The sequence below is a fragment of the Lynx canadensis genome, chromosome F2 (genome assembly GCF_007474595.2).
Source record: "Lynx canadensis isolate LIC74 chromosome F2, mLynCan4.pri.v2, whole genome shotgun sequence".
NCBI lineage: Eukaryota > Metazoa > Chordata > Mammalia > Carnivora > Felidae > Lynx > Lynx canadensis.
Window position 1 is genome coordinate 10,910,328 of NC_044320.2, and position 26,429 is coordinate 10,936,756.

At 52.8% G+C, this 26,429-nt stretch overlaps 1 protein-coding gene across 1 annotated transcript in view; it reads left to right on the forward strand.

The window, feature by feature from the left end:
* Positions 1-23,116, forward strand: part of ENTR1 (endosome associated trafficking regulator 1) — an 87,251-nt gene extending 64,135 nt beyond the window's left edge. Inside the window, 4 exon segments of the mRNA XM_032591991.1 lie at positions 21,915-22,323; positions 22,325-22,415; positions 22,418-22,828; positions 22,830-23,116. Coding sequence (XP_032447882.1) covers positions 21,915-22,323; positions 22,325-22,415; positions 22,418-22,828; positions 22,830-23,009 — 1,091 coding nt within the window. The 3' untranslated portion in view covers positions 23,010-23,116.
* Positions 23,117-26,429: the final 3,313 nt, after the last annotated feature.

Here is a 26,429-nt window from a genome sequence, read left to right on the forward strand (position 1 = left end):
TGGGATTTGGCCCGGGTCTGGCTCAGCCTGTGACCTCGAAGGCAGTGCCCTGGGGCTGATTATAGGAAAAGAAGCAATGCATGGTCTTGGGGAAGGATGGGGTTGAGAAAGGCTTTCCAAGGGAGGTGATTCTCAAGCAGGCCCTTGAAGAAGGAGCTTGCCAGGGGGACAAGCAGAGGAGGAGCATCTGGGAGGACGGGGTCGGGGCTCGGGGGGGCAGTGGGGGAACCCAGTGCCGTGTGGCTGAACATCAGCTCATCTGGAGAAGAGACAGCAGCAGGTAGGGCTGGGAATGCAGGGGCAGCGAGACGATCACCGGGGAGACTCAGAGGCCCATTCCCCTTCCACTTCCCTCTGTGGCTCTGATCTGGAAGATTCCTCTGAACGGTGCAGGCGGTGGTTACGCCTGTGTTTGATTTATTTTATAGCTGGGGTTCCGGAACTCTTGTCTTGGCTGCAACGTATAATGTGGAATTTCCCTCCCGAGCAATTCTTCATCGTTGGCAACCCACCGGAGCGTGATTTTGGCACACTTGGGTGATGTGGCGGGGTCTCAGCTGGTACGAGCCCGGGACGCCCCGTGTTGCTGCCCCAAAGGCTCAGCCAAGGTGCGGGGGCTCCTGCCAGAGGGGTCAAACCTGCCACCCTCCTCAGCGGTGGCACCAGGAACACATCTTTGTTTTTCCCACGTTGCCTTTAACTCCTCCACCGAGAGGAGGGGGAGAGCTGGGATACCGAGTGTTTTTGTTTGTATCTGTGTTTCCATGACTCGTGATGTGACTTCATCTCTCCTGGGACACGTATCGCTTTCTACCTACAGGTCATGAAAAGGCACAGGCTTCTGAATCAAAACCGAGTTGGATTCTAGTCTCAGACGTCCCAGATTGATTTACTCTAGGACCTTGAGGAGGGGAGCGTCTTAACCTTCCCTAAGTACTGGTTTCCTCGTCCGCAAAATGGAAGCGATAGTCATATGTACCTTAGAGGGATTTTATAAGGTTTTAGCAATTACCGGGTAAAGCACCATGGGTGGCCCATTGTAGGTGCTATGGGCTCAATGTTTGTGTCTCCTCCAAATTTATATGCTGAACCCCTAACCCCCAGTGTGATGATGTTCGGAGGTGGGGCCTTTGGAGGTGATTAGGGTTAGATGGGGTCAGGAGGGTGGGGCCTTGGTCTAATGGGATTAGTGTCCTTCAAGAACAAACAGGGTCCACCCTCCATCTTCCCGGCTTGCAGAGTAACTTCCACGTGCTAGATGCCCCATAAATGTTCGCGGAAGAATTCGGCAGTTGGCAAACGTGTGAGTAAATGGATGAGCGGGCGAGTGGGCGAGAGGCAGAGAAGTGGCCCATGGGATCCACTGGCTGGAGCATCAGATTCTCTTTCCCCCACCTCTCCCAGGGTACGAATATAGATCGACCTGGAGGCTGACCCTCACAAGCCCCTCCTGGCTCTCTAGAAGCCTTGTGGGCTGGCCTGGCCTGGGTACTGCCGTGGCTCCTTGCCCCAGAGCCAACCACAAGGCCCTGAAGCTCCCTGTCTACAAAGAAGGTCCCCGGGTCAGCTGTGAAGAGAGAAGGGCCCCCAACCCCGGTGTGAACAGAGAAGGGGCCCCCTCCTCAGGTGTGAACAGAGAAGGGCCCCACCCCAGGTGTGAACAGAGAAGGGGCCCCCTCCTCAGGTGTGAACAGAGAAGGGCCCCACCCCAGGTGTGAACAGAGAAGGGGCCCCCTCCTCAGGTGTGAACAGAGAAGGACCTCCACCTCAGGTGTGAACAGAGAAGGGCCCCACCCCAGGTGTGAACAGAGAAGGGGCCCCCTCCTCAGGTGTGAACAGAGAAGGGCCCCACCCCAAGTGTGAACAGAGAAGGGGCCCCCTCCTCAGGTGTGAACAGAGAAGGGCCCCACCCCAGGTGTGAACAGAGAAGGGGCCCCCTCCTCAGGTGTGAACAGAGAAGGGCCCCACCCCAAGTGTGAACAGAGAAGGGGCCCCCTCCTCAGGTGTGAACAGAGAAGGGCCCCACCCCAAGTGTGAACAGAGAAGGGGCCCCCTCCTCAGGTGTGAACAGAGAAGGGCTCCACCCCAAGTGTGAACAGAGAAGGGGCCCCCTCCTCAGGTGTGAACAGAGAAGGGCCCCACCCCAGGTGTGAACAGAGAAGGGGCCCCCTCCTCAGGTGTGAACAGAGAAGGGCCCCACCCCAAGTGTGAACAGAGAAGGGGCCCCCTCCTCAGGTGTGAACAGAGAAGGGCCCCACCCCAAGTGTGAACAGAGAAGGGGCCCCCTCCTCAGGTGTGAACAGAGAAGGGCCCCACCCCAAGTGTGAACAGAGAAGGGGCCCCCTCCTCAGGTGTGAACAGAGAAGGGCCCCACCCCAAGTGTGAACAGAGAAGGGGCCCCCTCCTCAGGTGTGAACAGAGAAGGACCCCCTCCTCAGGTGTGAACAGAGAAGGACCTCCACCTCAGATGTGAACAGAGAAGGGCCCCACCCCAAGTGTGAACAGAGAAGGGGCCCCCTCCTCAGGTGTGAACAGAGAAGGGCTCCACCCCAAGTGTGAACAGAGAAGGACCCCCTCCTCAGGTGTGAACAGAGAAGGACCTCCACCTCAGATGTGAACAGAGAAGGGCCCCACCCCAAGTGTGAACAGAGAAGGGGCCCCCTCCTCAGGTGTGAACAGAGAAGGGCTCCACCCCAAGTGTGAACAGAGAAGGACCCCCTCCTCAGGTGTGAACAGAGAAGGATCTCCACCTCAGATGTGAACAGAGAAGGGCTCCACCCCAAGTGTGAACAGAGAAGGACCCCCTCCTCAGGTGTGAACAGAGAAGGACCTCCACCTCAGAGGTGAACAGAGAAGGGTCCCCACCCCAGGTGTGAACAGAGAAGGGCCCCCTCCTCAGGTGTGAACACAGAAGGGCCCCACCCCAAGTGTGAACAGAGAAGGGGCCCCCTCCTCAGGTGTGAACAGAGAAGGGCTCCACCCCAAGTGTGAACAGAGAAGGGGCCCCCTCCTCAGGTGTGAACAGAGAAGGGCTCCACCCCAAGTGTGAACAGAGAAGGACCCCCTCCTCAGGTGTGAACAGAGAAGGATCTCCACCTCAGATGTGAACAGAGAAGGGCTCCACCCCAAGTGTGAACAGAGAAGGACCCCCTCCTCAGGTGTGAACAGAGAAGGACCTCCACCTCAGAGGTGAACAGAGAAGGGTCCCCACCCCAGGTGTGAACAGAGAAGGGGCCCCCTCCTCAGGTGTGAACACAGAAGGGCCCCACCCCAAGTGTGAACAGAGAAGGGGCCCCCTCCTCAGGTGTGAACAGAGAAGGGCTCCACCCCAAGTGTGAACAGAGAAGGACCCCCTCCTCAGGTGTGAACAGAGAAGGATCTCCACCTCAGAGGTGAACAGAGAAGGGTCCCCACCCCAGGTGTGAACAGAGAAGTTCCCCCTCCTCAGGTGTGAACAGAGAAAGGTCCCCACCCCAGGTGTGAACAGAGAAAGCTCCACATGTCAGCTGTAAACAGAGAAGGGCCCCACCCCAGGTGTGAACAGAGAAGGGCCCCCCTCCTCAGGTGTGAACAGAGAAGGATCTCCACCCCAAGTGTGAACAGAGAAGGGGCCCCCTCCTCAGGTGTGAACAGAGAAGGGCTCCACCCCAAGTGTGAACAGAGAAGGACCCCCTCCTCAGGTGTGAACAGAAAAGGATCTCCACCTCAGATGTGAACAGAGAAGGGCCCCACCCCAAGTGTGAACAGAGAAGGGGCCCCCTCCTCAGGTGTGAACAGAGAAGGGCCCCACCCCAAGTGTGAACAGAGAAGGGGCCCCCTCCTCAGGTGTGAACAGAGAAGGGCTCCACCCCAAGTGTGAACAGAGAAGGACCCCCTCCTCAGGTGTGAACAGAGAAGGATCTCCACCTCAGATGTGAACAGAGAAGGGCCCCACCCCAAGTGTGAACAGAGAAGGGGCCCCCTCCTCAGGTGTGAACAGAGAAGGGCCCCACCCCAAGTGTGAACAGAGAAGGGGCCCCCTCCTCAGGTGTGAACAGAGAAGGATCTCCACCTCAGATGTGAACAGAGAAGGGCCCCACCCCAAGTGTGAACAGAGAAGGGGCCCCCTCCTCAGGTGTGAACAGAGAAGGGCCCCACCCCAAGTGTGAACAGAGAAGAGGCCCCCTCCTCAGGTGTGAACAGAGAAGGGCTCCACCCCAAGTGTGAACAGAGAAGGGGCCCCCTCCTCAGGTGTGAACAGAGAAGGGCTCCACCCCAAGTGTGAACAGAGAAGGACCCCCTCCTCAGGTGTGAACAGAGAAGGATCTCCACCTCAGAGGTGAACAGAGAAGGGTCCCCACCCCAGGTGTGAACAGAGAAGTTCCCCCTCCTCAGGTGTGAACAGAGAAAGGTCCCCACCCCAGGTGTGAACAGAGAAAGCTCCACATGTCAGCTGTAAACAGAGAAGGGCCCCACCCCAGGTGTGAACAGAGAAGGGGCCCCCTCCTCAGGTGTGAACAGAGAAGGGCTCCACCCCAAGTGTGAACAGAGAAGGACCCCCTCCTCAGGTGTGAACAGAGAAGGATCTCCACCTCAGATGTGAACAGAGAAGGGCCCCACCCCAGGTGTGAACAGAGAAGGGGCCCCCTCCTCAGGTGTGAACAGAGAAGGGCTCCACCCCAAGTGTGAACAGAGAAGGGGCCCCCTCCTCAGGTGTGAACAGAGAAGGATCTCCACCTCAGATGTGAACAGAGAAGGGCCCCACCCCAAGTGTGAACAGAGAAGGGGCCCCCTCCTCAGGTGTGAACAGAGAAGGGCTCCACCCCAAGTGTGAACAGAGAAGGACCCCCTCCTCAGGTGTGAACAGAGAAGGATCTCCACCTCAGATGTGAACAGAGAAGGGCCCCACCCCAAGTGTGAACAGAGAAGGGGCCCCCTCCTCAGGTGTGAACAGAGAAGGGCTCCACCCCAAGTGTGAACAGAGAAGGACCCCCTCCTCAGGTGTGAACAGAGAAGGATCTCCACCTCAGATGTGAACAGAGAAGGGCCCCACCCCAAGTGTGAACAGAGAAGGGGCCCCCTCCTCAGGTGTGAACAGAGAAGGATCTCCACCTCAGATGTGAACAGAGAAGGGCCCCACCCCAAGTGTGAACAGAGAAGGGGCCCCCTCCTCAGGTGTGAACAGAGAAGGGCTCCACCCCAAGTGTGAACAGAGAAGGGGCCCCCTCCTCAGGTGTGAACAGAGAAGGGCTCCACCCCAAGTGTGAACAGAGAAGGACCCCACCCCAAGTGTGAACAGAGAAGGGGCCCCCTCCTCAGGTGTGAACAGAGAAGGGCTCCACCCCAAGTGTGAACAGAGAAGGGGCCCCCTCCTCAGGTGTGAACACAGAAGGGCCCCACCCCAAGTGTGAACAGAGAAGGGGCCCCCTCCTCAGGTGTGAACAGAGAAGGGCTCCACCCCAAGTGTGAACAGAGAAGGGGCCCCCTCCTCAGGTGTGAACACAGAAGGGCCCCACCCCAAGTGTGAACAGAGAAGGGGTCCCCTCCTCAGGTGTGAACAGAGAAGGGCTCCACCCCAAGTGTGAACAGAGAAGGACCCCCTCCTCAGGTGTGAACAGAAAAGGATCTCCACCTCAGAGGTGAACAGAGAAGGGTCCCCACCCCAGGTGTGAACAGAGAAGTTCCCCCTCCTCAGGTGTGAACAGAGAAAGGTCCCCACCCCAGGTGTGAACAGAGAAAGATCCACATGTCAGCTGTAAACAGAGAAGGGCCCCACCCCAGGTGTGAACAGAGAAGGGGCCCCCTCCTCAGGTGTGAACAGAGAAGGATCCCCACCTCAGATGTGAACAGAGAAGGGTCCCACCCCACGAGTGAACAGAGAAGGGGCCCCCACCCCAGGTGTGAACAGAGAAGTTCCCCCTCCTCAGGTGTGAACAGAGAAGGGCCCCCACCCTGGGTGTGAACAGAGAAGTTCCCCCTCCTCAGGTGTGAACAGAGAAAGGTCCCCACCCCAGGTGTGAACAGAGAAAGCTCCACATGTCAGCTGTAAACAGAGAAGGGCCCCACCCCAGGTGTGAACAGAAAAGGGGCCCTCTCCTCAGGTGTGAACAGAGAAGGGCCCCACCCCAGGTGTGAAGACAGAATATCCCCACCCCAGGTGTGAACAGAAGGGTGCCTACCCCAGGCCTGCCAGGATGGGCTCTCCCTAGAACACAAAATTTGCTTAAAGAAAGCCCAGAGTTCACCGTATTCACCATTTTAGTTCTAAAGAGGCCCTCGGGTTCCCCAGCCCAGCCCCCACCCCCCACCCCAACAGTTAGAATGCTGGCATTGGGTCAGTGGCCTTTGTTGCCCTGTCCCCAGATATCACCTCCTTAGCCCCCTTTCCCTCACCTCCTCCTCCCCAAGTCTGCACAAAAACACCATTTGTGGGAGCTAGGCTCCCAACCTTGGCACAGAGCCACGAAGTGAAGTAATTGTGCAATTAGAACTTAATTGCTGGATTTAATTTCGGTTTTTTTTTTTTCTTTTTGTCTCAATTGTTGAAAAAGTGCAGTTCCCGCCTTCGAATGTCTGATGAGTTCCTTCTGTCTGCCCCAGGAAGGGATGGGGTTGGGGGAGGGAGAGGCAGAGACGGCCCGGTGGGTTTTGCGTCTCGAAGAGAATTTACAAAGTTAACCTTCCCCAGGGGCTGGACGCCAAGAAAGAAGGAGAAATCTAACTCCAAGACTTGGTGGCAAAGGACGTTGTCCCTTAAGGCCAAATTTTCAGTGACCTTCGATGACAGCGGCGTCTGAGCCTGGCAGACGTGTGGCCCGTCGCTGCCACCCCTCACAGAGGATCTCCGGGGAGCGAGGCACCTTGCGCTGTCCCATCTACATCCTCCCGACCACCCTACCACCTACCACCAGAGGGTCACGGTCCGTCCCGTGGGGAGACATGAGGAAGCCGAGACTCACTGGGCTTCAGCACCTTGCCCAAGGTCACACAGCTGGCGCTGGAACGTGAAAGCAGCACCCCACTTCCAGCAAAGGGCCCGGCAAGTTCTCCGGGACCCGGGGGCCACTCCGGAAAAGATGGTGATCTGCATGGATCTGGAAAATGAGAGGGCGGGCTCACTCTCCCTCCTTCCTGCTCAAGAGCAGGGAGGCCCTACGACCCACAGCCTGCACACCCCCCTGCTCAGTGGCGCCACACATCACAGGCCTCTGTAACCCACCCAAACTGCATCATTCCTAGGGCAGCTCCCGCCCGAACACCTTCCTCCCAGGCCCAAGACTGGCTTCCATCACAACGCGCAGCTGCTGGACCCCTTAGCAGGTTCCCGGAACCGGGGTGTTCCTGACAGCAAGAGCTCTAGGAAGGCGCATTTATCTGCACACCCGGCTCAGGGTTCCTAAGGCAGAACCTCTGTGTCACTTATCACGGTGCCATCATGAAGGCCAGGTCATTCGGGGATCCGCTACACGAAACGCGCTCGTCAGAAATCACAGCACTCACGTGGCCCCTTTTGCTCCTGTCACAGTTTTAATGGAAAGTGTCACGCCCTGGCCATATTCTCCGATAGCCTCCGACAGGGCCAAGTCCTCAGATGTTTCCGCAAACCACGGCCCCCTGGCCAAATCCGTTCCCCTGCCTGGTTTTGAGCGGCCTCAGGCTAAGAGTGGGTTTTGCATTTTTCAATGAGTAGGAGACAGCAGAGGAACCGATAAACAGAAAAGAAAAATAGTATTCATGACATAGGAAATCATATGAGATTCCAATTTCAGTGTCAATAAAGTTTTATTGGAACACAGCCACGCTCGTTCATTTGCATATTATACGTGGGGTAGTTGTGATAGAGACTATATGGCCTGCAAAGCTTGAAGTATTTCCTGTCTGGCCCTTAACAGGGAAAGTTTGTCACCCCTAGTCTAGATCCTTATAGCACTTTGGTACCCAGACTATACCTTCGTTCCCAACCCATGTGACAGATACCTCCACAAGCCTGGGCTCCTCTCCCCCATTACATGGGACTCTGAGCTCCTGCCCATCCACACTAATGCCCCGCCACAGGGCCCAGCAGTTCTGATAGGACACTCACTGGCCCACACGTGTGGGCCACTGTCAGCAGTGAGAATGGCCCAGTGACGGAGTGTAAGCTTTGACTTTCGACTACTGGCTTCTCCATTTACCCGCTTGGGTCTCACTCAGCTCCCTCCTGTGACCAGGGAGGGAGTAGTAATCAAGCCCACGGCACCGGGCAGATGTAAGGATTAAATCAAGGATTTGGTTACAGGGCTTAGCACAGTGCCTGCCACACGGTGAACATTCAATAAATGTTGAGCTGTGGCTGATGTGTTACAGAGACGAGAATGTGATCCCCAAACCTTTCTCGGGAGCGTTTCTCAGAGTGACTGGCCCGTCTCATGTCTCCAGTTCTCTTGCCCACCTTACCTCCTTCTTTCCTCCCACCACCCAATTCGTGGGTTTTCCCTAAATATTTCTAACCGCTGTCTATGTGTCCCTTGCTGCGACTTAAAATGTTTTACAACTCAATTATCCTGGCTGTAAAATGGGCACAGGGCTTCCTCCCAATCTACCTGACAGAGCTGCTGAGCAAAGGAGAGAGGGCAGAGGGTTTAGAAAAACATTTGTGGGGGCGCCTGGGTGGCTCTATCAGTTAAGCGTCCAACTTTGGCTCAGGTCACGATCTCACGATTTGTGAGTTCGAGCCCCGCGTCGGGCTCTCTGCTGTCAGCGCGGAGCCCGTGTCAGATCCTCTCTCTCTCGGTCCCTCCCCACCCTCGCACGTGCACACGTGCTCTCTCTCAAAAATAAACGCTAAGAAAAAAAAGAAAATTAAAAACAAAGAAATATTTTGTGAAGTGCAGGGCCCCCTGCAGATGTTCCTTGTGATTCTTAGTATCTTGGGAGGAAAGGAGACCCGAGCTGTGAGTTGAATTGTGTCCCCCTCACAAAATATATAATCAAGTCCTAACCCCCAGTACCTGTGAACGTGACCTTATTTGGAAACTGAGTCTTTGTGGATGAGGTCCTACTAAATTAGGGTGCTGTAACCGGTGTCCTCAAAAGAGGAGGGAAATTGGGACACAGAGACAGAGAGAAGAATGCCTTATGACAAGGGGGATGGTCACAGGAGTGATGCCAAGCCAGGGAACGGCCAGGACGGCCGGCAACCATCAGAAGCGAGAGAAAGACGGGAAGGATTCTTCCCTAGAGCCTTCAGAGGGAGCACAGCCCTGCTGACTCTCATGCTCAGCTTGTAGCTTCCGGAACTTTGATACGGTGCATTTCTGCGTGAGCCTCCAAGATCGTGGCTGTTATGGTGGCCCGAGGAAACTCGTATGAGTACGACGAACCTCTTACCGGTGAAGCCCCCAGAGCTACCCTCCGTCGGTTTACTCCGGCCAGGCCCCCTCCTGGCAGGGTTCCCCATTATGCCAGCCCCCAGACCATGACGAACACAAGGTAGTGTGCCACACCAGGACCTCAGCACGGCAGATGCCGGGGGCACAGCTGCTGACGTCGAAAGGCACCGTGCCAGCGCTCTGTGATCGAGCCAGGCCTTCCTCGCTGGTGGCCTTTGTTTGCTTGCGAAGGAGAGGGATGGAAAAGAGCCCATTTAAAAACGGGGCTGGGCTTCTGCATGACGCTTAGCGCTCATCAAGCCCTAATAAAAGTGAAAAATTACCTCTGGTGTCCCCAGAGCCAGAATTCATCTGTTATTAATGAAACCCACCCCAAAATAGGGCTCGGAGAAATGAGCCTCAGACAGATTTTTTTTTTTTAAACAGTGAAAGAGAGTGTCCACCCATGACCTCTGGGCTCATATCGGGAGGTGTGCTTATCCACCTTCTTGCCTATACCATTCCATCCCTCTGTCTGAGAAGGTCGCTCCCCAGGCCCAGATCTAATCCAGCTCAAATGCTGCCTCCTCCTCCATGAAGCTTTCCGGGATGTACTCCAACCAGGGCTGGCTTCCTAGATCTGTGATCTGTGCTGTCACACAGCCCCCTGAGCTCGCAAGGACCCACGGTTGAGTTAATGCCCTGCTGTCACGGTCTTGAAACTCCTAATCATTTTCAAACAAGCGGCCTTAGATTTCCATTTTGCACTGGGTCCCACAAATTCCGTAGCTGGTCCGAAGTCCTACCTTCTCCAGTCAACCAGGCAGAGCAATCTCTCCTCCCTCTGGACCCTCGAGATACCCACCGACCCATAAATCTCGCCATTATTCACTCAAGGAATAGCATCAAGCACCAGCTGGGCAATGTGACTCAGCAGCCAAGAGGGCAATTCCAGCCCGCGTCACACTCCAGGGTGAGGCAGACAAATCGAACACAAGAAGGGCAGGGGCGCCTTGGTGGCTCAGTCGATTAAACATCCGACTTCAGCTCAGGTCATGAATGATCTCAGGTCCGTGAGTTCGAGCCCGGCATCGGGCTCTGTGCTGACAGCTCAGAGCCTGGAGCCTGCTTTGGATTCTGTGTCTCCCTCTCTCTCTGCCCCTCCCCCACTCATTCTCTCTCTCTCTCTCTCTCTCTCTCTCTCTCTCCCTCAAAAATAAATATTTTAAAAATTAAAAAAAAAAAACCACAATAAGGGCAGATTCAAAATCCTCTTACTTTCTCAAAGTGAGCTTCAATTTCTACGTATGTGTAGATTCTATATACTCGTCACTTCTGCCCTAATAATACTTCAACGGCTCCTGCAATAAAGACCAAAAAATCCCTAAGTCGGCCTGTGGGACGTGACATACCCCCCACACCCCACCCCCATCTCCTTCTGTCCTGGCCGGGCGTCCCCGGACTTCTCATACTCGGTGTGAGTCTGTTAAGGCTGCCACAGACCGGGTGACTTACACAACTGAAACCGATTCGCTCACATCTCTGGAGGCCGGAGTCCAAGATCGAGGAGGTCAAGGTGGGAGTCTCCTGAGGCTTCTCCCCTGGGCTTGTCGATGGCCGTCTTCTGCCTCTGTCTTCCTGTGGTCTTGGCTCTGGGCACACGCATCCCTGGTGTCTGAGCCTCTTTTGGTGAGGACCCCAGTCATATTGGATTAGGACCCCACCCTTGTGACTCATTTAGCCTTAATTACCTCCTTAAAGTCCCCACCTCCAAATGCCATCATACGGGGGGTTAGGGTTTCGACACACGAATGGGGAGTGTGGGGACACAATTCAGCCCAGAATATACTCCCTGTGTCACAGGCACATGAAGTTTTCTCCGCTCAAAATGCTCTTTATTTCATAAGCTCCTGTGTGTCTATCAGGTCTCAGTGCCAACATCGCCGCCTCCCAGAAGCCCTCCCAGGTTGCCCTGGATCCTCCACCATCTCACCCCACCCAGCACCCCAGCCTGCACTCCACCTTCACGTGATTATCGATTCGCCTGCGCCTCCTCCATCAGACTGTGAGTCCTGCTGCAGCCTGAACTCACGCTTCTCCCTCCTGTTGGATCTCCAGTCCCCAGCCCTGCTCTGGGAATATCGAAGGCGCCTGACTAATAGATGCTGAACTTACCTTGACAAGAGAAACCATGAGCTCCTGATGAGAACAAGACCCCCCTGCAGCCCCTCAAGACACTTGACAATTAGTGAACACGCCATTAGGTAAACGGTCAGCCACAGGGAACGCGTCAGCTCTGCTCCCATGTCTCCCAGATTCCGCCCCAGATCCTAGATTTTAGTAACTATAACCCAAACATACCAGCTTGATGTAAGATCTAGTTCTTATCTTGTGATGGTCAAGTGTTAAATATTAACAGCCATCATTCACAAGGAGAATTTTTATGTGCCAGGAATTAACATATATGTGTTATACATGTCATTTCATTTAAATTTTATCAGAATTCTGGGAGTGCCTGGGTAGCCCCATCAGTCGAGCCTCCGTCTGGCTTCGGCTCAGGTCCTGATCTCGCGGTTCGTGGGTTCAAGCCCCGCGTCGGGCTCTGTGCTGACGGCTCGGAGCCTGAAGCCTGCTTTGGACTCTGTGCCTCCCTCTCTCTCTGCCCCTCCTCTGCTCTCTCTCTCTCTCAAAAATAAATAATGAGCATTAAAAAATTAAATTTTATCATAATTCTGTAAGATATTTATAACCTATTTTTAGGTAAGAATTTGAGGTTTAAAGAGAATATCAATAAGAACTCTTTTTGGTGTAAGTGACAGAACATCCAGTTCAAACTGGCTTAAAAGAAAGAGGAAATTACTGGGTCTCATAACTGAAAAGACCAGAGGTGGACGAGAAGGGCTTCGGGCTCTGTGTGATCCAGGAGCTCATAAAGGTCATGAGGATGCTGGCCCCATTTCTCTCTGCTTCTTCAGGCCTTTCCTTCCTCTGTGCTTTAATCTTCAGCTTCAGAACTTCTTGATCACGAATCTTTACTCGTTAACTGTTTTCCGGGGAAAAACACATAGTCTTTGCAAGGAGGCCCAACAAAGCGGTCTCTTTGCGTCTCATTGGACCACACTGTGATGAAGTTAAGGATCCTGAAATGAAGATTTTCCTGGCTCATCTGGGTGAGCCCTGAGTGTCATGACAAGTGTCCTCACAAGAGAGAGGCAGTGGGAGATTAGACACACCCAGAACGGGAGGCAATGTGACCATGGAGACAAGATTAGATTTATGGCCAAAGAATGCCAGGCAGCCACCAGAAGCTGGAAGAGGCAAGGAATGGATTCTCCCCTAGAGTCTTGGGGTTTGGCCCAGCAATGTTGATTTCGGACTTCGGACCTCCGGAGTTGAGACAGGATACATTTCTGTTGTTTTAAGCTATGATGCTCTGATCGTTTGATATAGCAGTAATAGGAAACGAATACACCCACACACCTGACACCCACACACTTCTGGGCAAGGGCACACAGGACACGTTCATGTCACCATACAACCTCAGCTGGGCACATGGTAGCTTCTGGATGTTGCTAGGGCCCCTCCCGGGACTTCGCGTTTGGCTTTGCAAGCAAGGGGGCCTCCGAGGAACAGGGTTGCTCTGGCCAGGTGCTGGGCCAGACTGCAGAGGGGCATGGGTTGAAAGAGGACACCTGGAGGGAGAGCCTCTCTCTGAGCCGCGTGACAGGTGATGCGGTGGGGGTGGGGAGAGGGGGTCTGCTCGGGTTCTGGATACCTTCTGAAGGTCGAACCGGTGGGCTTTGCAGATGGGATGAATGTGGCATGTGAGACGCGGGACGAAGTCAAGGATGACCGCACGGTTTTGGTCGGAGCAGCTGAGAGGATGGTATTGGCTGTGAACGGAGAGAAGGAAGCATAATACCCAGTATCGCGCGGTGTCCCCACAGCCCCATAACACAGGAAAGCCCTCTGGATTCTGAGTCCCCGGAGCGCGTCCATAATTTAAAAAGAGGTGGAATCATCTCTGTCTTGATTTTTTTTTCTCTTTCTTTCTTTTTCTTTTCTTTTCTTTTCTTTTTTTTTTTTTTTTTTTTTTTTTTTTGCCTTTGCTGTTCCCTGTAGACCTTTCTCTTCCCTGCAGCTGCTGTTTTCCCCAGGAAACACCTGTTTCTCCCCACCCCACAGGTGATGCTCTCACCTCCCAGGATGCCTTCCCTTCGCCCCGGCTTGGTCTCTGTGCTGCCTTTTAAGGACCCAACTTGTGTTGCAAGTTGTCCCCTGGTCTCCCTGCGGATTGAGGCAGAGGGGCTTTTGAGGAGACTTCCCAGCTGATTAAGTGGCTTGGTCCCCACCCCCAGCCCCACCCCCCCTGCTCCTCCCACAGATTTACGAGGAAGGGGTGTGGGGGGCGTTGGGGATGAGCTGAAAGCTTGAAGCCTGAAATGCCAAAATCTGCACTGTCTCTAAGGTGGTGTTCGGGAACAGGAATCCGACAGCCACAAACCGAAACCCCTCGTACATGCTGTGTATATGTGTACTTGTGTGTGGATATGCGTGCGTGTGCCCATGCATGTGGAGGCGGGGCGAGGTAAGGGTCTAGTGTCATTACGAGTTCTAGAGCCTAAACCACATTCTCCAGGGGAAGTCACAACATACAACTAATGAATCTGTTGTCTGGTCTGGGTGAAAGCATTTATTTGCTCTGTTGAAACCTCTCCTGAACTAAATGATAATCATAATCTCAACAATGATAGCTGCAGCCTCTGCAGTTGGTAGGTGCCCCTGTTACCATTTTACGGATGAGAAAACTGAGGCTGAGGTCATCTTCCCCGAGTCACCTGCTGGCTCTTTCCCAGCTCCGGTCCTCTGCACTTGACTATTTCCCCTGCCTGGCTTTCCTCCCACCGCCTGGCTCTCCCCAACCCGGGCTCTTCGGCAGCTGTGTCCTCATCCTTCTCACCCTTCATGGCTCTGCTCAAATGTCGCTTCCTCCAGGAAGCCTCCCCTGACCATTCTCTACAGTAGACCCACCCCCCACCACTCCTGGTTTCTATCCAGTCACTCCATGTTCTTCTCAAAACTTGACGTGATCTAAGTTGTTATTGTTCATTTATCTACCAGATTAGAGTATGCCTTTCTCCCCTGGAAAATAAGCTCCCTCCTCCTGGAAGGTGGGCATCTACTCTGTCTTTTTCACTCCCACGGCCCAGAAGCTAGAGCAGGACTCAGTAAACAAAACTCTGGCCGGGTCCTCAATTTTACTGCACCGGTCCCAGCATTTTGTGCCTTCCTCTGCATCACTGTTCACTGCACGGGTGTGATTCTTATATCCACACTGGCAACATTCGTCGGCTCCTTCACTGTGCAGTGGGTGCCATTGAGGGCCAGGTGTTTGAGGAGCTACAGATGAGCAAAGGGGCCTCTGTGGCATGAGAATGAGCCAGATCCCCCAGGTCACAAATTAGGCACAGAAACAGTTTGTCCACAAAAGATAAACCGTGGCTTGTAAATCAATGACGCCAACTAATTACAAAATGAAAAAAGAAAATACCCAGCACAGCAAATGACACCGAATATTAAAAGTTCAGGCTACTCATTCCATTCTCATTTTATTCAACAAAAATGACACGGCACACCTACTATGCACCATCACGAGTCAGGAATATAATGTCGAGCAAAACCAAAAACATGTATAAAATCAGAAACGGAGCAAGGAGGAAACACATTTTCTTTGGAGGATGAAAGAGGAAGCTCATGGCCTGGGAGGCGGTCGGGGAGGCGGTCGGGGAGGCCTTCCCTGAGGAGATGAACCTTCACCGGGAAACTGAAGAATGAGTAGGAATTGGGGAAGGGAATGTCCTTTGACTGGAGGGAGTATAGAAAGTTCCAGCAACTTGGGGGGCCTGGCTGACTCGGTCGGTTGAGGGTCTGACTTCAGCTCAGGCCATGATCTCATGGTTCCTGAGTTCGAGCCCCGCGTTGGGCTGTCGGCTGTCAGCACGGAGCCCGCTTCGGATCTTCTGCCTCCCTCCCTCTCTCCCCTTGCCCCCCTCGTGCTCTCTCTCTATCTCAAATAGAAAAAAAAAATCAATTAAATAAATAAATAGAGAAATAAATAAATAAAAGAAAGTTCCAGCAACCAGATAAAGCCAGCACGGCAGAATAAGAGATTGGGGGTACACGGACAAAAACTCGCCAGGTACGCTGTTTGGGCTGAACGGGTCCGTTACAATACCGAAATACGCAGCATTTGAAAAATCCAGCCGCTGCCTCAGCCCCCTGAGCACTCCTCAAGGGGCCTGGCTCCTCCTCCCCCAGAGCCCCTGGGGCCTCCCCAGGATCCCGCAGCTAAAGTGTCAATCCTGCCTAACCAGGTTACAAGGTTTAATCCTGGAGGTACTGGAAAACCCGGAAGGGTGCTGTGAGCAGGACTCTGGCCGGGTCCTCAATTTCACTGCACCGGTCCCAGCATTTTGTGCCTTCCTCTGCGTCACTGTTCACTGCACAGTGGGCCCCGTGGTAAGCGCGTTCCTGATCCGGACGGGAATGTTCCAGTGCTCTGAGCACCGAGCTCCTGCCGCTGTCCTGCAGAGAAGGCACCAGGTGCAGGCCAAGGTGACCTCGGGAGACCCAGCAGAGAGCATTTCGGTTTCTCGGAGATAAAGTGACCTGGGGCAGAGTGTTCGCTCCAAAAATAGAGACAAGGGGACCGATTTGAGAGGCGCTTAGGGGGTAAACGCAACAATACAAACCGGGGGAGAGGAAAGTCTCGAGGAGGACTCCGAGATGCCTGGATGGAGAGAGGGAATACCAGAGGGGCTGACCTTGGGGTCACTTACTCCAAAGACATTTTTCTCCCGGGGAACAAAGGATGCTATAGCGTCAAAGGCTAATGTCCTGATGAAACGGTCTTCCAAAAAAATTACATTTTAGGTAAGCTTCTCAGCCTTTAAATGTCCAGGAGAAGTTTTTGCCCGGATGATGGACGTGTTCTATAATCTGTACTGTCTGATGTGGCAGGAGAGTCACATGTGGCTGCCGAGCAGCTGAAATTTCACCTAATTTATTCTGGTTTTGGCTGGTGGCTACCATATGGGACGCCGCAGCTCTAGATGAAACGACCAATTCATGGGAAATATGGAGGGTATACTCGAGCACGTGAACATGCAAGTAGCAAAGTCCACACGGGAGAGGCTCTCCGGGGCCCAAGCAAAAACTGGTTTCTTCTGCAAATAAATTGCAAGGGTTAAAAAAGAGAGAGGCAGAGGGGAAATCTGTACATTAAAGGATACTTCAATGACATATTAACCAATCACAATGCGTGGGTCTTGTCTAGATCTGACTCAAACGGAAGAATTGTAAATAAAAGTACATTGACGGGGGCCCCCGCATGGCTCAGTGGGTTAAGTGTCTGACTTCCGTTCAGGTCACGATCTCCGGGTTTGTGAGTTCGAGCCCTGCGTCGGGCTCTGTGCTGACAGCTCAGAGCCTGGAGCCTGCTTCGGATTCTGTGTCTCCCTCTCTCTCTGACCCTCCCCGGCTCGTGCTCTGTCTCTCTCTCTCTCTCTCTCTCTCTCTCTCAAAAATACATAAACATTAAAAAAATACATTTACCAGGGGCGCCTGGGTGGCTCAGTCGGTTAAGCGTCTGACTTCGGCTCAGGTCATGATCTCACGGTTCGTGAGTTCAAGCCCCGCGTCAGGCTCTGTGCTGATGGCTCAGAGCCTGGAGCCTGTTTCCGATTCTGTGTCTCCCTCTCTCTCTGACCCTCCCACGTTCATGCTCTGTCTCTCTCTGTCTCAAAAATAAATAAACGTTAAAAAAAATTTTTTTAAATACATTTACTAAATAATTAAATATTTGAACACCATCCATACAATCGTTGATATTTTAAAAATCATTTTTAATGTCATAATGGCCTTGTGGTTATGTTTCTTATGTTTCAGAGATACATACTAAAATGCTATATTTATGGATCATGTAATACGACGCCCAGTATTGGCTTTAAAATAAGGGAGGGGAGGGGCGCCTGGCAGGCTCAGTCAGTTGAACGTCGGACTCTTCGTGTCGGCTCAGGTCACGATCTCACAGTTGGTGACATCAAGGCCCTCATTGGGCTCCAAGCTGTCAGTGCAGAATCCTGCTTGGGATTCTCTCTCTTCCTCCTTCTCTGCCCCTCCACTGTTCACACACACACTCTCTCTCTGTCTCTCTCAAAATAAATAAACTTAAAAAAAAAAAAAGAATTTAAAATAAGGGAGGGGAAATGGATAGCAGTGGGAATAAGACAGGATTATCCTGAGTTCATGCTGTTTCGGGAGACCATTGTGTCATTTTTGCCTATGTTAGGACTTTCCCCATGATTAGAACGTTAAAAATTATATTAAGCAACATGAACCTGCTCCCAAATAAAAGCTATTTTGGGCATAATCTTGCCAGGTCACCTGGGTCCCCTATGGATGTGCTATCATCATATCCCGTGTCCCTTCCCACAGCAACAGGACAGCATTTGAGTGACACCTCTCCTCCCCGACTTGCCAAACTTCTTTCCGGTATTGTAGAAGCAAAAGAAACCTTAAAGGAAGATGCTCACTTATTTTCACCCCTTAAAAATCAGTCTCCAAAGGAGGAGCATTCCTCACTCTTTCCAAATGATTGCCCTCTGCCTCAGGATTATTTCCAACTCCACCTAAAAACATCTTGACCTACAGCCTCCCTCCTCCCTCCTCTCTTCTCCCTTCCCCCTCCCCCCACCAGCTCTGCATCCCCAGGGGCTGCACCACTTTGACCTCCCCTGGCAGTGCTGCCCTCCCTCTTGCCTCTTGCACGCGTGGTCTGCGCGTCTGGAACACCCCGTGACGTGATCGGCCCAAGAGGCAGAGCAGGTGCAAAGGCGGAGGGAGGGTCGAGCGCAGAACAGCAACTTGGGTTCCAGGAAATTTAATAAGTAGCGTTACAAAACCGAGAGCCATCCTGGGCAGCGTAGCAGGGGACATCTTTCACAGGCGGCTGCCCTTTCTCTGCAGTGATTCTGGGCCATATGTCTGTAAGTACTAATTAGGATTCTAACATTCACAGACACCGAGTATCAGTGGCTTCAACAAGACAAGAGCTGGTTTCTCACTCAGCAGGAGGTTTTCGGGGAAGGTGGGTTTCTCTGCCCCAGGATTGGGTCCAGCGAACCAACCAACTAAGTCTGATGCACAGTTTGGTAAAGGCTTCTCTGAAGTCCTGCACGAAGGACACACACCTGTTTGGGGAACCCATCCGTCTGGGCTCACAGTTGGATCTCGGCGTTTAGCACATTGCCGTCACATCCTGGCAGACCCCTGGGAGGTGCCGTGCTTTGCACACAACCGAGATTCAATAAATATTAGCTTAATTGATTTAAATATGTGCGCCTGCAAATATACGTGTATGTGTGTGTAAACGTGTTTAGGCAGAGATCTCTGCCAAAACAACATATGGGAAAATGTGTCATCTCTGTAAGAATAGAAAACAAGGGAAGTGCCAGCCGAAAACTGCTCCATTGTTCAAATAATTCTTTCTCCAGTTCACCTTGGAGAAGAAACTGTCCATATCTGAACAGGACATTTTCAGGGCTTCTGTCGGCAGCCGTCATGAAAGAGGGTCACACCCTCTCCTCCCGTTCTCTTCCCATCCTTCTTTTTTTTTTAATTTTTTTTTTCAACGTTTACTTATTTTTGGGACAGAGAGAGACAGAGCATGAATGGGGGAGGGGCAGAGAGAGAGGGAGACACAGAATCGGAAACAGGCTCCAGGCTCTGAGCCATCAGCCCAGAGCCCGACGCGAGGCTCGAACTCACGGACCGCAAGAAGTCGGACGCTTAACCGACTGCGCCACCCAGGCGCCCCTCTTCCCATCCTTCTGACCATCCTTTTCACATCTTCTTTGTGAACCGTCTTCGTCTGCCTGTTTCTCAAATAGTGATGCTCCTGGGGGCTCTTGTCACCCTGCCACACGCTCTCCCTGGTAGGCTCGGCCACTCCCGTGGCCCTGTTTGCCATCTATGTGCCCACATCTCCCCAGTAGATACGAGGAACCCAGATCGTTCCCAGAGCTCCCGTCCTGAACATACAGCTGCCCGTGGTGGTGGTCATTTCCACAACGCCTCACCGTGGTTCCGTCCTTGGGGAGACCTGCTTTGACCCCTGGCCCCTTATCGGCCCCCTCAGCTGCTTGTCTCTGGGGTTCCCTGGCCCTTGCAAGACAGCTCAAGCTCTGGTACTTTCCGGGCATCCACTCGGCTTGTGGGAACTCACGTTTTCTGGACACCAGAAAGCCTCTTCTGCCCTCTTCCCCAGCCCTACTCAAAGAGGTGGAGGGGCTGGATGGGTCAGGCTGTTCCATGAGCAGGTGTTCAAGAGGGGAAGAAGATTCCAGGCCCATCACCTCACAGCCCCTCCTAGCGCTATGAGTACCTCCACACTGACCTGGGGACCCCATGCCCCACACTCCATGGGGTGCTGTAGAAAGAGCTCAGGCTCCGCAGCCTGCCTGGCAATAATGGCATTCACCAGGCCACCTACCAGACACGGGGCTGGGGCAAGTTACTTCACTTCTCTGTGCCTCAGTTTCCCTATCTGTAGAGTAAGACAGTAACGGTAACTGCCATAGGGGGCTGTAGTGCAGATTAAACAAGTCAGTAACTGTAAAGCGTCTAGAACCATGCCTGGCCCATAGCAAACATTTCAATTGTCTCCGTTAAGTACGTTAAAAAAAAAAATTACAGGAATTTGTTGAATGGACAAAGGAATGAAATGGAAGAATGAACGTAGCCAAACCGACCTGGGTTCTAATCACAGCACTGCCCTGTATTTGCTTTACTGGGAGTGTCTAAGAGGCCAGGGCCTAGGAATTCAAATAGACCACGAGTGTATTACCGATAAAGCGAAAGAGCCCAGAGACATTAAACAACTTACCCGTCACCACACAGATAGTATATCTTGAGCCCAACTCTGCTCTCAGACTTTCTCTCTTTTCTTTACAATGATTTAAATATAGTTTTAAAAAGGAACATACGTCCGGGGCGCCTGGGTGGCTCAGTCGGTTGAGTGTCTGACTTCGGCTCAGGTCATCATCAGGTTTGTGAGTTGGAGCCCCTCGTCCGGCTCTGTGCTGACAGCTCGGAGCCTGGAGCCTGCTTCGGATTCTGTGTCTCCCCCTCTCTCTGCCCCTCCCCTGCTCATGCTCTGTCTCTCCCTGTCTCTTAACAATAAAAAAAAAAAAAACGTTAAAAAATTAAAAATAAATAAAAAAGAACATATGTCCATGATTTTAAAAAGTTAAATATACCAGGGGCACCTGGGTGGCTCCGTCGGTTAAGTATCCAACTTCAGCTCAGGTCGTGATCTCACGACTCATGAGTTCTAGTCCCACATCAGGCTCTGTGCTGATACCTCAGAGCCTGGAGCCTGTGCTTTGGATTCTGTGTCTTCTCTCTCTCTGCCCCTCCCCTGCTCACGCTCTGTCTCTCTCAAAAATAAATAGACATTAAAAAAATTTTTGTAAGTTAAATGCTCCAGAAGTATGTATAGTAAAATCAAATTCCTGCTCCTCTCCCTGAGTCTCTGTCCCTGAGTGTGGAAGCCCCAGCCGGAGACGATAACAATTTGTACATTTAGGAGCTTGTCACATGTCATTATAGAGCCGTCGTGTTGCTTTTAAAGGCCACAGAGTGTTTCACTGTAAGAGTGCCTGGCATCTCATTTAACCTGTCCTCTGTAGATACATATGTAAGTTATTTCTGATCTTGTACTACCCATAATGTCCTTACGCACACGTCCCTGAGCAAAGGCGTGAATGTGTGTGCAGGATGAATGCTGAGCAGTGGTGTCCCTGGTCAGGGGTTAGCGCATTTTCCTTTTTGAGAGAGCTCACTAAATGGCTTTGCCAAGAGGCTGTGCCTTCCAACACCAGTGATGGCGAGTGCTGGTATCTCCCCTTAACGGCAGGTTCGCAGACATCTTTATTTTGCCCAGTTTAACAGGTGAACATGATCTGTCACAGAAGTTGTAATTTGTGGTGTTTTTCCCCCCAACGGTGAGGGTGAGCACCCTCCATATTTTAAAGGCCACTGTTACTTAGTTTTCTCTGAACTCAGAGCTCTGTTCATGCCTTTCTCTTCTGAGTTGCTAGTCTTTGTTTATTTTTCAGAGAGCGAGAGTGGGTGGGGCAGGGGCAGAGAGAGAGGGAGAGAGAGAGTCCCAAGCAGACTCCCCACTGCCAGCACAGAGCCAGAGGCAGGGCTCGAACCTGTGAAACGTGAGATCATGACCAGAGCACTTAACTGACTGAGCCACCTGGTGCCCCTAGAAATGTTTGATTTCATGAAACGATTTATGCCAAGCTTCTCTTCTTATGTGGAGTCTGAACTTTCGTGTCAGGTTTAAAAAGACAAAGTCCTGGGCTGGGCGGCGGGCGACAGGGGCGGGGGACTCGGGCGGAGCCCCCGCGGCCGGGTTAGAGAGGGCCGGGCCCGGAACGACCGGTTACGCGCGCTGCCCTGGCGTCCCCCCCAGATGTCACGAGCCGGGGGCCTCGTCATACTCCGGACGGTGAGCGGCCGAGCGCGCCGGGCCCCGAGGCCGCCCCCGACCCGCCGGGACGGGCTCCAGATTTTGGCTACGGGAAGGGGGAGATGCACTACGCAAGGCCCGCCAGGAGCCCAGGAGGCACATTTTGGAGATCGATCAGCTTGAAGATCTTGCAGAGGCCGATCCGTTCTCCTTCAGAGAGTTTCTGAAAACCCAGAACCCGGGCCTGTCGGGAGAAGACACCGCCAACAACAGGATTTATTCAAAGGAACCCGCAAGGCACCTGCCGGGACTGGGCCGCAGCTCCCCAACCCCCCAGACCGTGGGGTACGGCCAGGCATAGCAGCAGCCGTCTTTCGAGGACCCTACAGGGGCTGGTGACCTTCTGGACGAGGACGAGGGGTGGATCGGGGCCTACTCGCCGGCCAGTGTGGAGCACGTACGGCTCCTCCTCCTCCTCCACCCCGTGGGAGCTGGTGGGGCCCGAGACCCTGCCCCCGTGGATGCTGAGCGACCCTGACTCCCGCGCCTGCCTCTCTCTCCGGCGGGGAGCCCCGGCGCACACTTCGCGGCTCCCGGAGAGTCTCTGGGGGACAGGCGCCCGCGGACGCTGCAGAGACGCCACGAAGCGCTGAAAGCTGAAAATCCTAGGCCGAGAGGAAAGCCGCCTGAGGTCCAGAGCTTCTCCGAAACTCAAGCAGAAACGGGGAGGACGCTGGAGCGGAAGCCGGAAGCGAAAACGATAAAGGCGGAAAGTGACGGCCGAGATCCGGAGTCAGTGGTCCCGCAGGGGCAGCAGCACCTGGCGCCGATGACAAAACGGGCCGTAAGGGCGGGAGGTCCCATCCTGAAACCGAAGCGGGACAGAAGCTCGCTGCAGGCCTAGGTCTCGAACTTCAAGCGCGAGAAGGCGGCCTTGCGGTCGGGCCAGGGCGCCGCGCCTGCAGGGGGCGAGGCAGAACACCCACGTGGCCTCGCGGAACCTTCGCGTCCGCAGGAACAACGCCCACTCCTCCATCAGGCAGCTGGTTTCTGGAGCTGAAGCGTTGAATCGTGTTGCCGAAATCCTTCAATCCTTGGACAGAATTTCCGAAATGCAAGATGAGGAAGAGGAGTCTTGAGAGCCGTGAGGTGCCTCCAGGTCGCAGCCCTGCTTCCGCCCGGCCGCCGCCGCTCGCTGGGCTTGAAAATGCCTTTGTGTCTTTAAGTACGGGGTCCTCGGCCGTAGCCAAAGTATTGATCGTGCCGCTGATTTCATGGCCTAAACAGCGCTGGCAGCCAGGGGCAGCGAGGAGCCCCCCGCGTGTGAGAGCTGCACCCGGTTTCTATGCGCCCCTTCCTGGTGAGCTCCTGCTACTTGACGGACTAGTGCTCCTTCGGAAGACGTTTCGGTGAAAGCTGGTGGTGTTTTGAAGTGACTAAACATGAACACGACCGTTCCGTAGTAAGTGTTTTCCGTCGTCATTCCAGAATGTTAATCGTAAGGTAAGTTCAGTCGATCGTCCTCGATTCCGTAAGGAGAGGGGGTAGGTGAGCCGCAGCTCCGTGCTCGCCTGCCAAGGCCCTAGTGCCTCCTTGACCTCACTTGGTGCCCCGGCTGGCTCAGAGTCCACTCCTGGGGCCTCGGGGTCAGGGGCGGCTCGTACAGTTGGAGACCTGAGCCGGGATGCCCCGAGTGGGGGCGCTGCTGTCCCTCCGCGGGGTCCCAGGTCACGTGGGCGCGCCACTGTGTGGAACCATCTCAAGGCATCTGTGGGCCTTCAGACTTGAAAGGCTGCTTTGGCTGGAGGGTTTTGATGCACGTTGCAAGTGGCATCTCGTACAATCAAGTTTGGAATTCAGGGATTTAGAGTGTGTGCGCAGGCTTCCTGGGTCAGCACGAGGTCTCCCAGGGTGCTTTTCCAGCTGCTTTCCAATGTAGGGGAGGCACCACACGCACCATACCCCTTTTTGGCCACTTTTCTCTAGATGTTTTTTTTTTTTTTTTAATAGATCTCCTCTCTTCTGTTCAAATGGACAGCTTTCCTATTTAATAAATTGTAAAACTCAAACACACACACACACACAAAGTCCTTCCCCATTTGGATACTATTTAAATAAAATCTCCCACGTCTTTTTAAAAATACTTTTACAGTGGGGTTTTAAAAAATGTAGATATTTTCTCCACCTGGAGTTTATCTCGGTAGAAGTAACTAAGAATGGACCTGAACTTTGTTTTAGATGGCTACCACTTGTCTAAACCTAACACCACTTATTAAATCACCTCCTTTTCTCCCACTGATCTGAAATGTCCTCTTAATGATGACCTAAATTTCTGCGTATATTTGGATATATTTCTGGCTGTTTCACACGGTTTCATGGGTCTGTGTTCTACTCACACACCATTTACCAAACTGCTTCATTTATTTTAGCTTTATAAGGTAGTTTAATATCTTTCAGACCTAGACCACCTTTCATTATTCAGAATTTGACTATTCTCATCTTTGTCTTTTCCCGTAGAATATCAGCATATTTAATTCCGGGGGGGGGGAGCGGGGAATCCTATTTTTAATTGGAATTATGTTAAACTTAGAGATTAATTTAGAGACAGTTGGCATATACTAGTGTGGGTCTTCCTCTTATGGGGGCGTCTTTTCATTTATTCACATGTTTGTGTCTATTCCTTAATAATATCTTCAAATTTTATTCATATACATCGTACACATAACTTGATAACTATGATGCGTGAGATCTGTTTGCAGCTATTGTGATGGACTTCTTTGTTTCATTATATTTCTTCTATTACATTGACAGATACTCTGTTACCCCAACACGTAACTGAATTCTATTGTTGGCGATGTTTTCTAACTGAATAACCTGGATGTCGTTGAGTAGAGTACTCCTTGTTCCTGTTCACTTCTTCCTTCTTTCTAATTGCATCTACGATGCCTTGTGCCCATTGTCTAGTAGTGACAAGCATCATGGATATGTCATGTTCCTAACTTTAAGGAGACTGCTTTCTGGGGTTTCATGGGTAAGCACACAGGGTGCGTGTGTGTGTGTGTGTGTGTGTGTGTGTGTGTGTGTTCCCATTCCCCTACATTGCCCTGTGTGTGCCCCATTGTTTTTATAGCTGGGATTGGGAGAAGGGTGGCCCTAGAAAACAGAGGACGAGCAGAACAGATTAGAAAATGAGCCAGGCAGGTGGGGTCTGTGGCTCCGGCCTGGGTACCCTCAGAGATGGCCCCTCCTCTGTCCTCATCCCTTGAGGTCTCTGACATCGCCCCCCGCACCCCCCCCCCATGACTTCCCCGGCCCTGGATCGTGTCCCCATCACAGAGTTCACCCGAACTCAGAGTCTAGTCCCAGCCCTGCCTCCTGTCCTCCTGAGCCTCACCTTCCCATCCGCAGAGTGACCTAATACCACGTCGTCAGCTGGGCACGGAAGGCACTTTTGTGAACAGCGATGCAACCAGGACGCCTTTCGGCAGCTGGTGGTCCTGCGGCCACACACACTGTACTCACGATGGTGACGTCAGCGCTCCAGCCAGTGGAAGCTGAACAGACTCGTGTGCATGGAGAGGTAGGGGCTACCCAACACGCTCCGACGGCGACCGTGAACCTCCCCGGTTCTGAGCCCTGGCTCTCAGCCCCCAGAGCAGAGGCCTGCTCTTCCCGGGAAAGGAAAATAAATGGCTTTGGCGTTTCTGACCGGCACCCTGGGGCCTTTGAGGGCAGCACTGCTTTATTCCAGCTCAAGCTGCTCAAGAAGAGCCTTGACAGCCACAGGCAAACCCTCCTGCAGCCAAGGTCAAGGCCTGTCTGTGCGCCACGCCAGCTGGGCAGCTCCAGACCACGAGAGGGTTTCTGCGGGGCAAAACCGGTCCCTTAAAATCTAGGCAGTGGGGCGCCTGGGTGGCTCAGTCGGCTAAGCGTTTGACTCTTGGTCTCAGCTCAGGTCACGATCTCACAGTTTCATGAGTTCAAGTCCTGCGTCGGGCTCTGTGCTGTCTCCTCTCTCTCTCTCTCTCTCTCTCTCTGCCCCTCCCTGCTCTCTCTCTCTCAAAAATAAATAAACATTTAAAATACTTTTAAAAACTTAAAATAAACGCTTTAAAAAATCTTAGCAGGAGCTTCAATTCAGGTCATGATCTCACAGTTCGTGGGTTCGAGCCCTGTGTGAGGCTCTGTGCTGACAGCTCAGAGCCTGGAGCCTGCTTAGGATTCTATGTCTCCCTCTCTCTCTGCCCCTCCCCTGCTCATGCTCTGTTTCTCTCTGTCTCTCAAAAATAAACATTGAAAACAAATGTTTAAAAAAATCTAAGCAGCCTCTTCTAACCTCCAAAAACGCTTTTTAAAATGTAATAACACACAACAAATTGGGAGAGAAAAAAAAGATGCCTGCCACCATTATGAATATAAAGGATGCTGTCCTTGAGCAAACTGATAACACGATCGTTAAGATCATCCATGGGTAAATGAACAAGGACATGAACAATTTCCAGGAGAAAAAGCTGGAAAACATACGAGTGTGTTTTTCTACTTTCTTTTTTACTTATTCC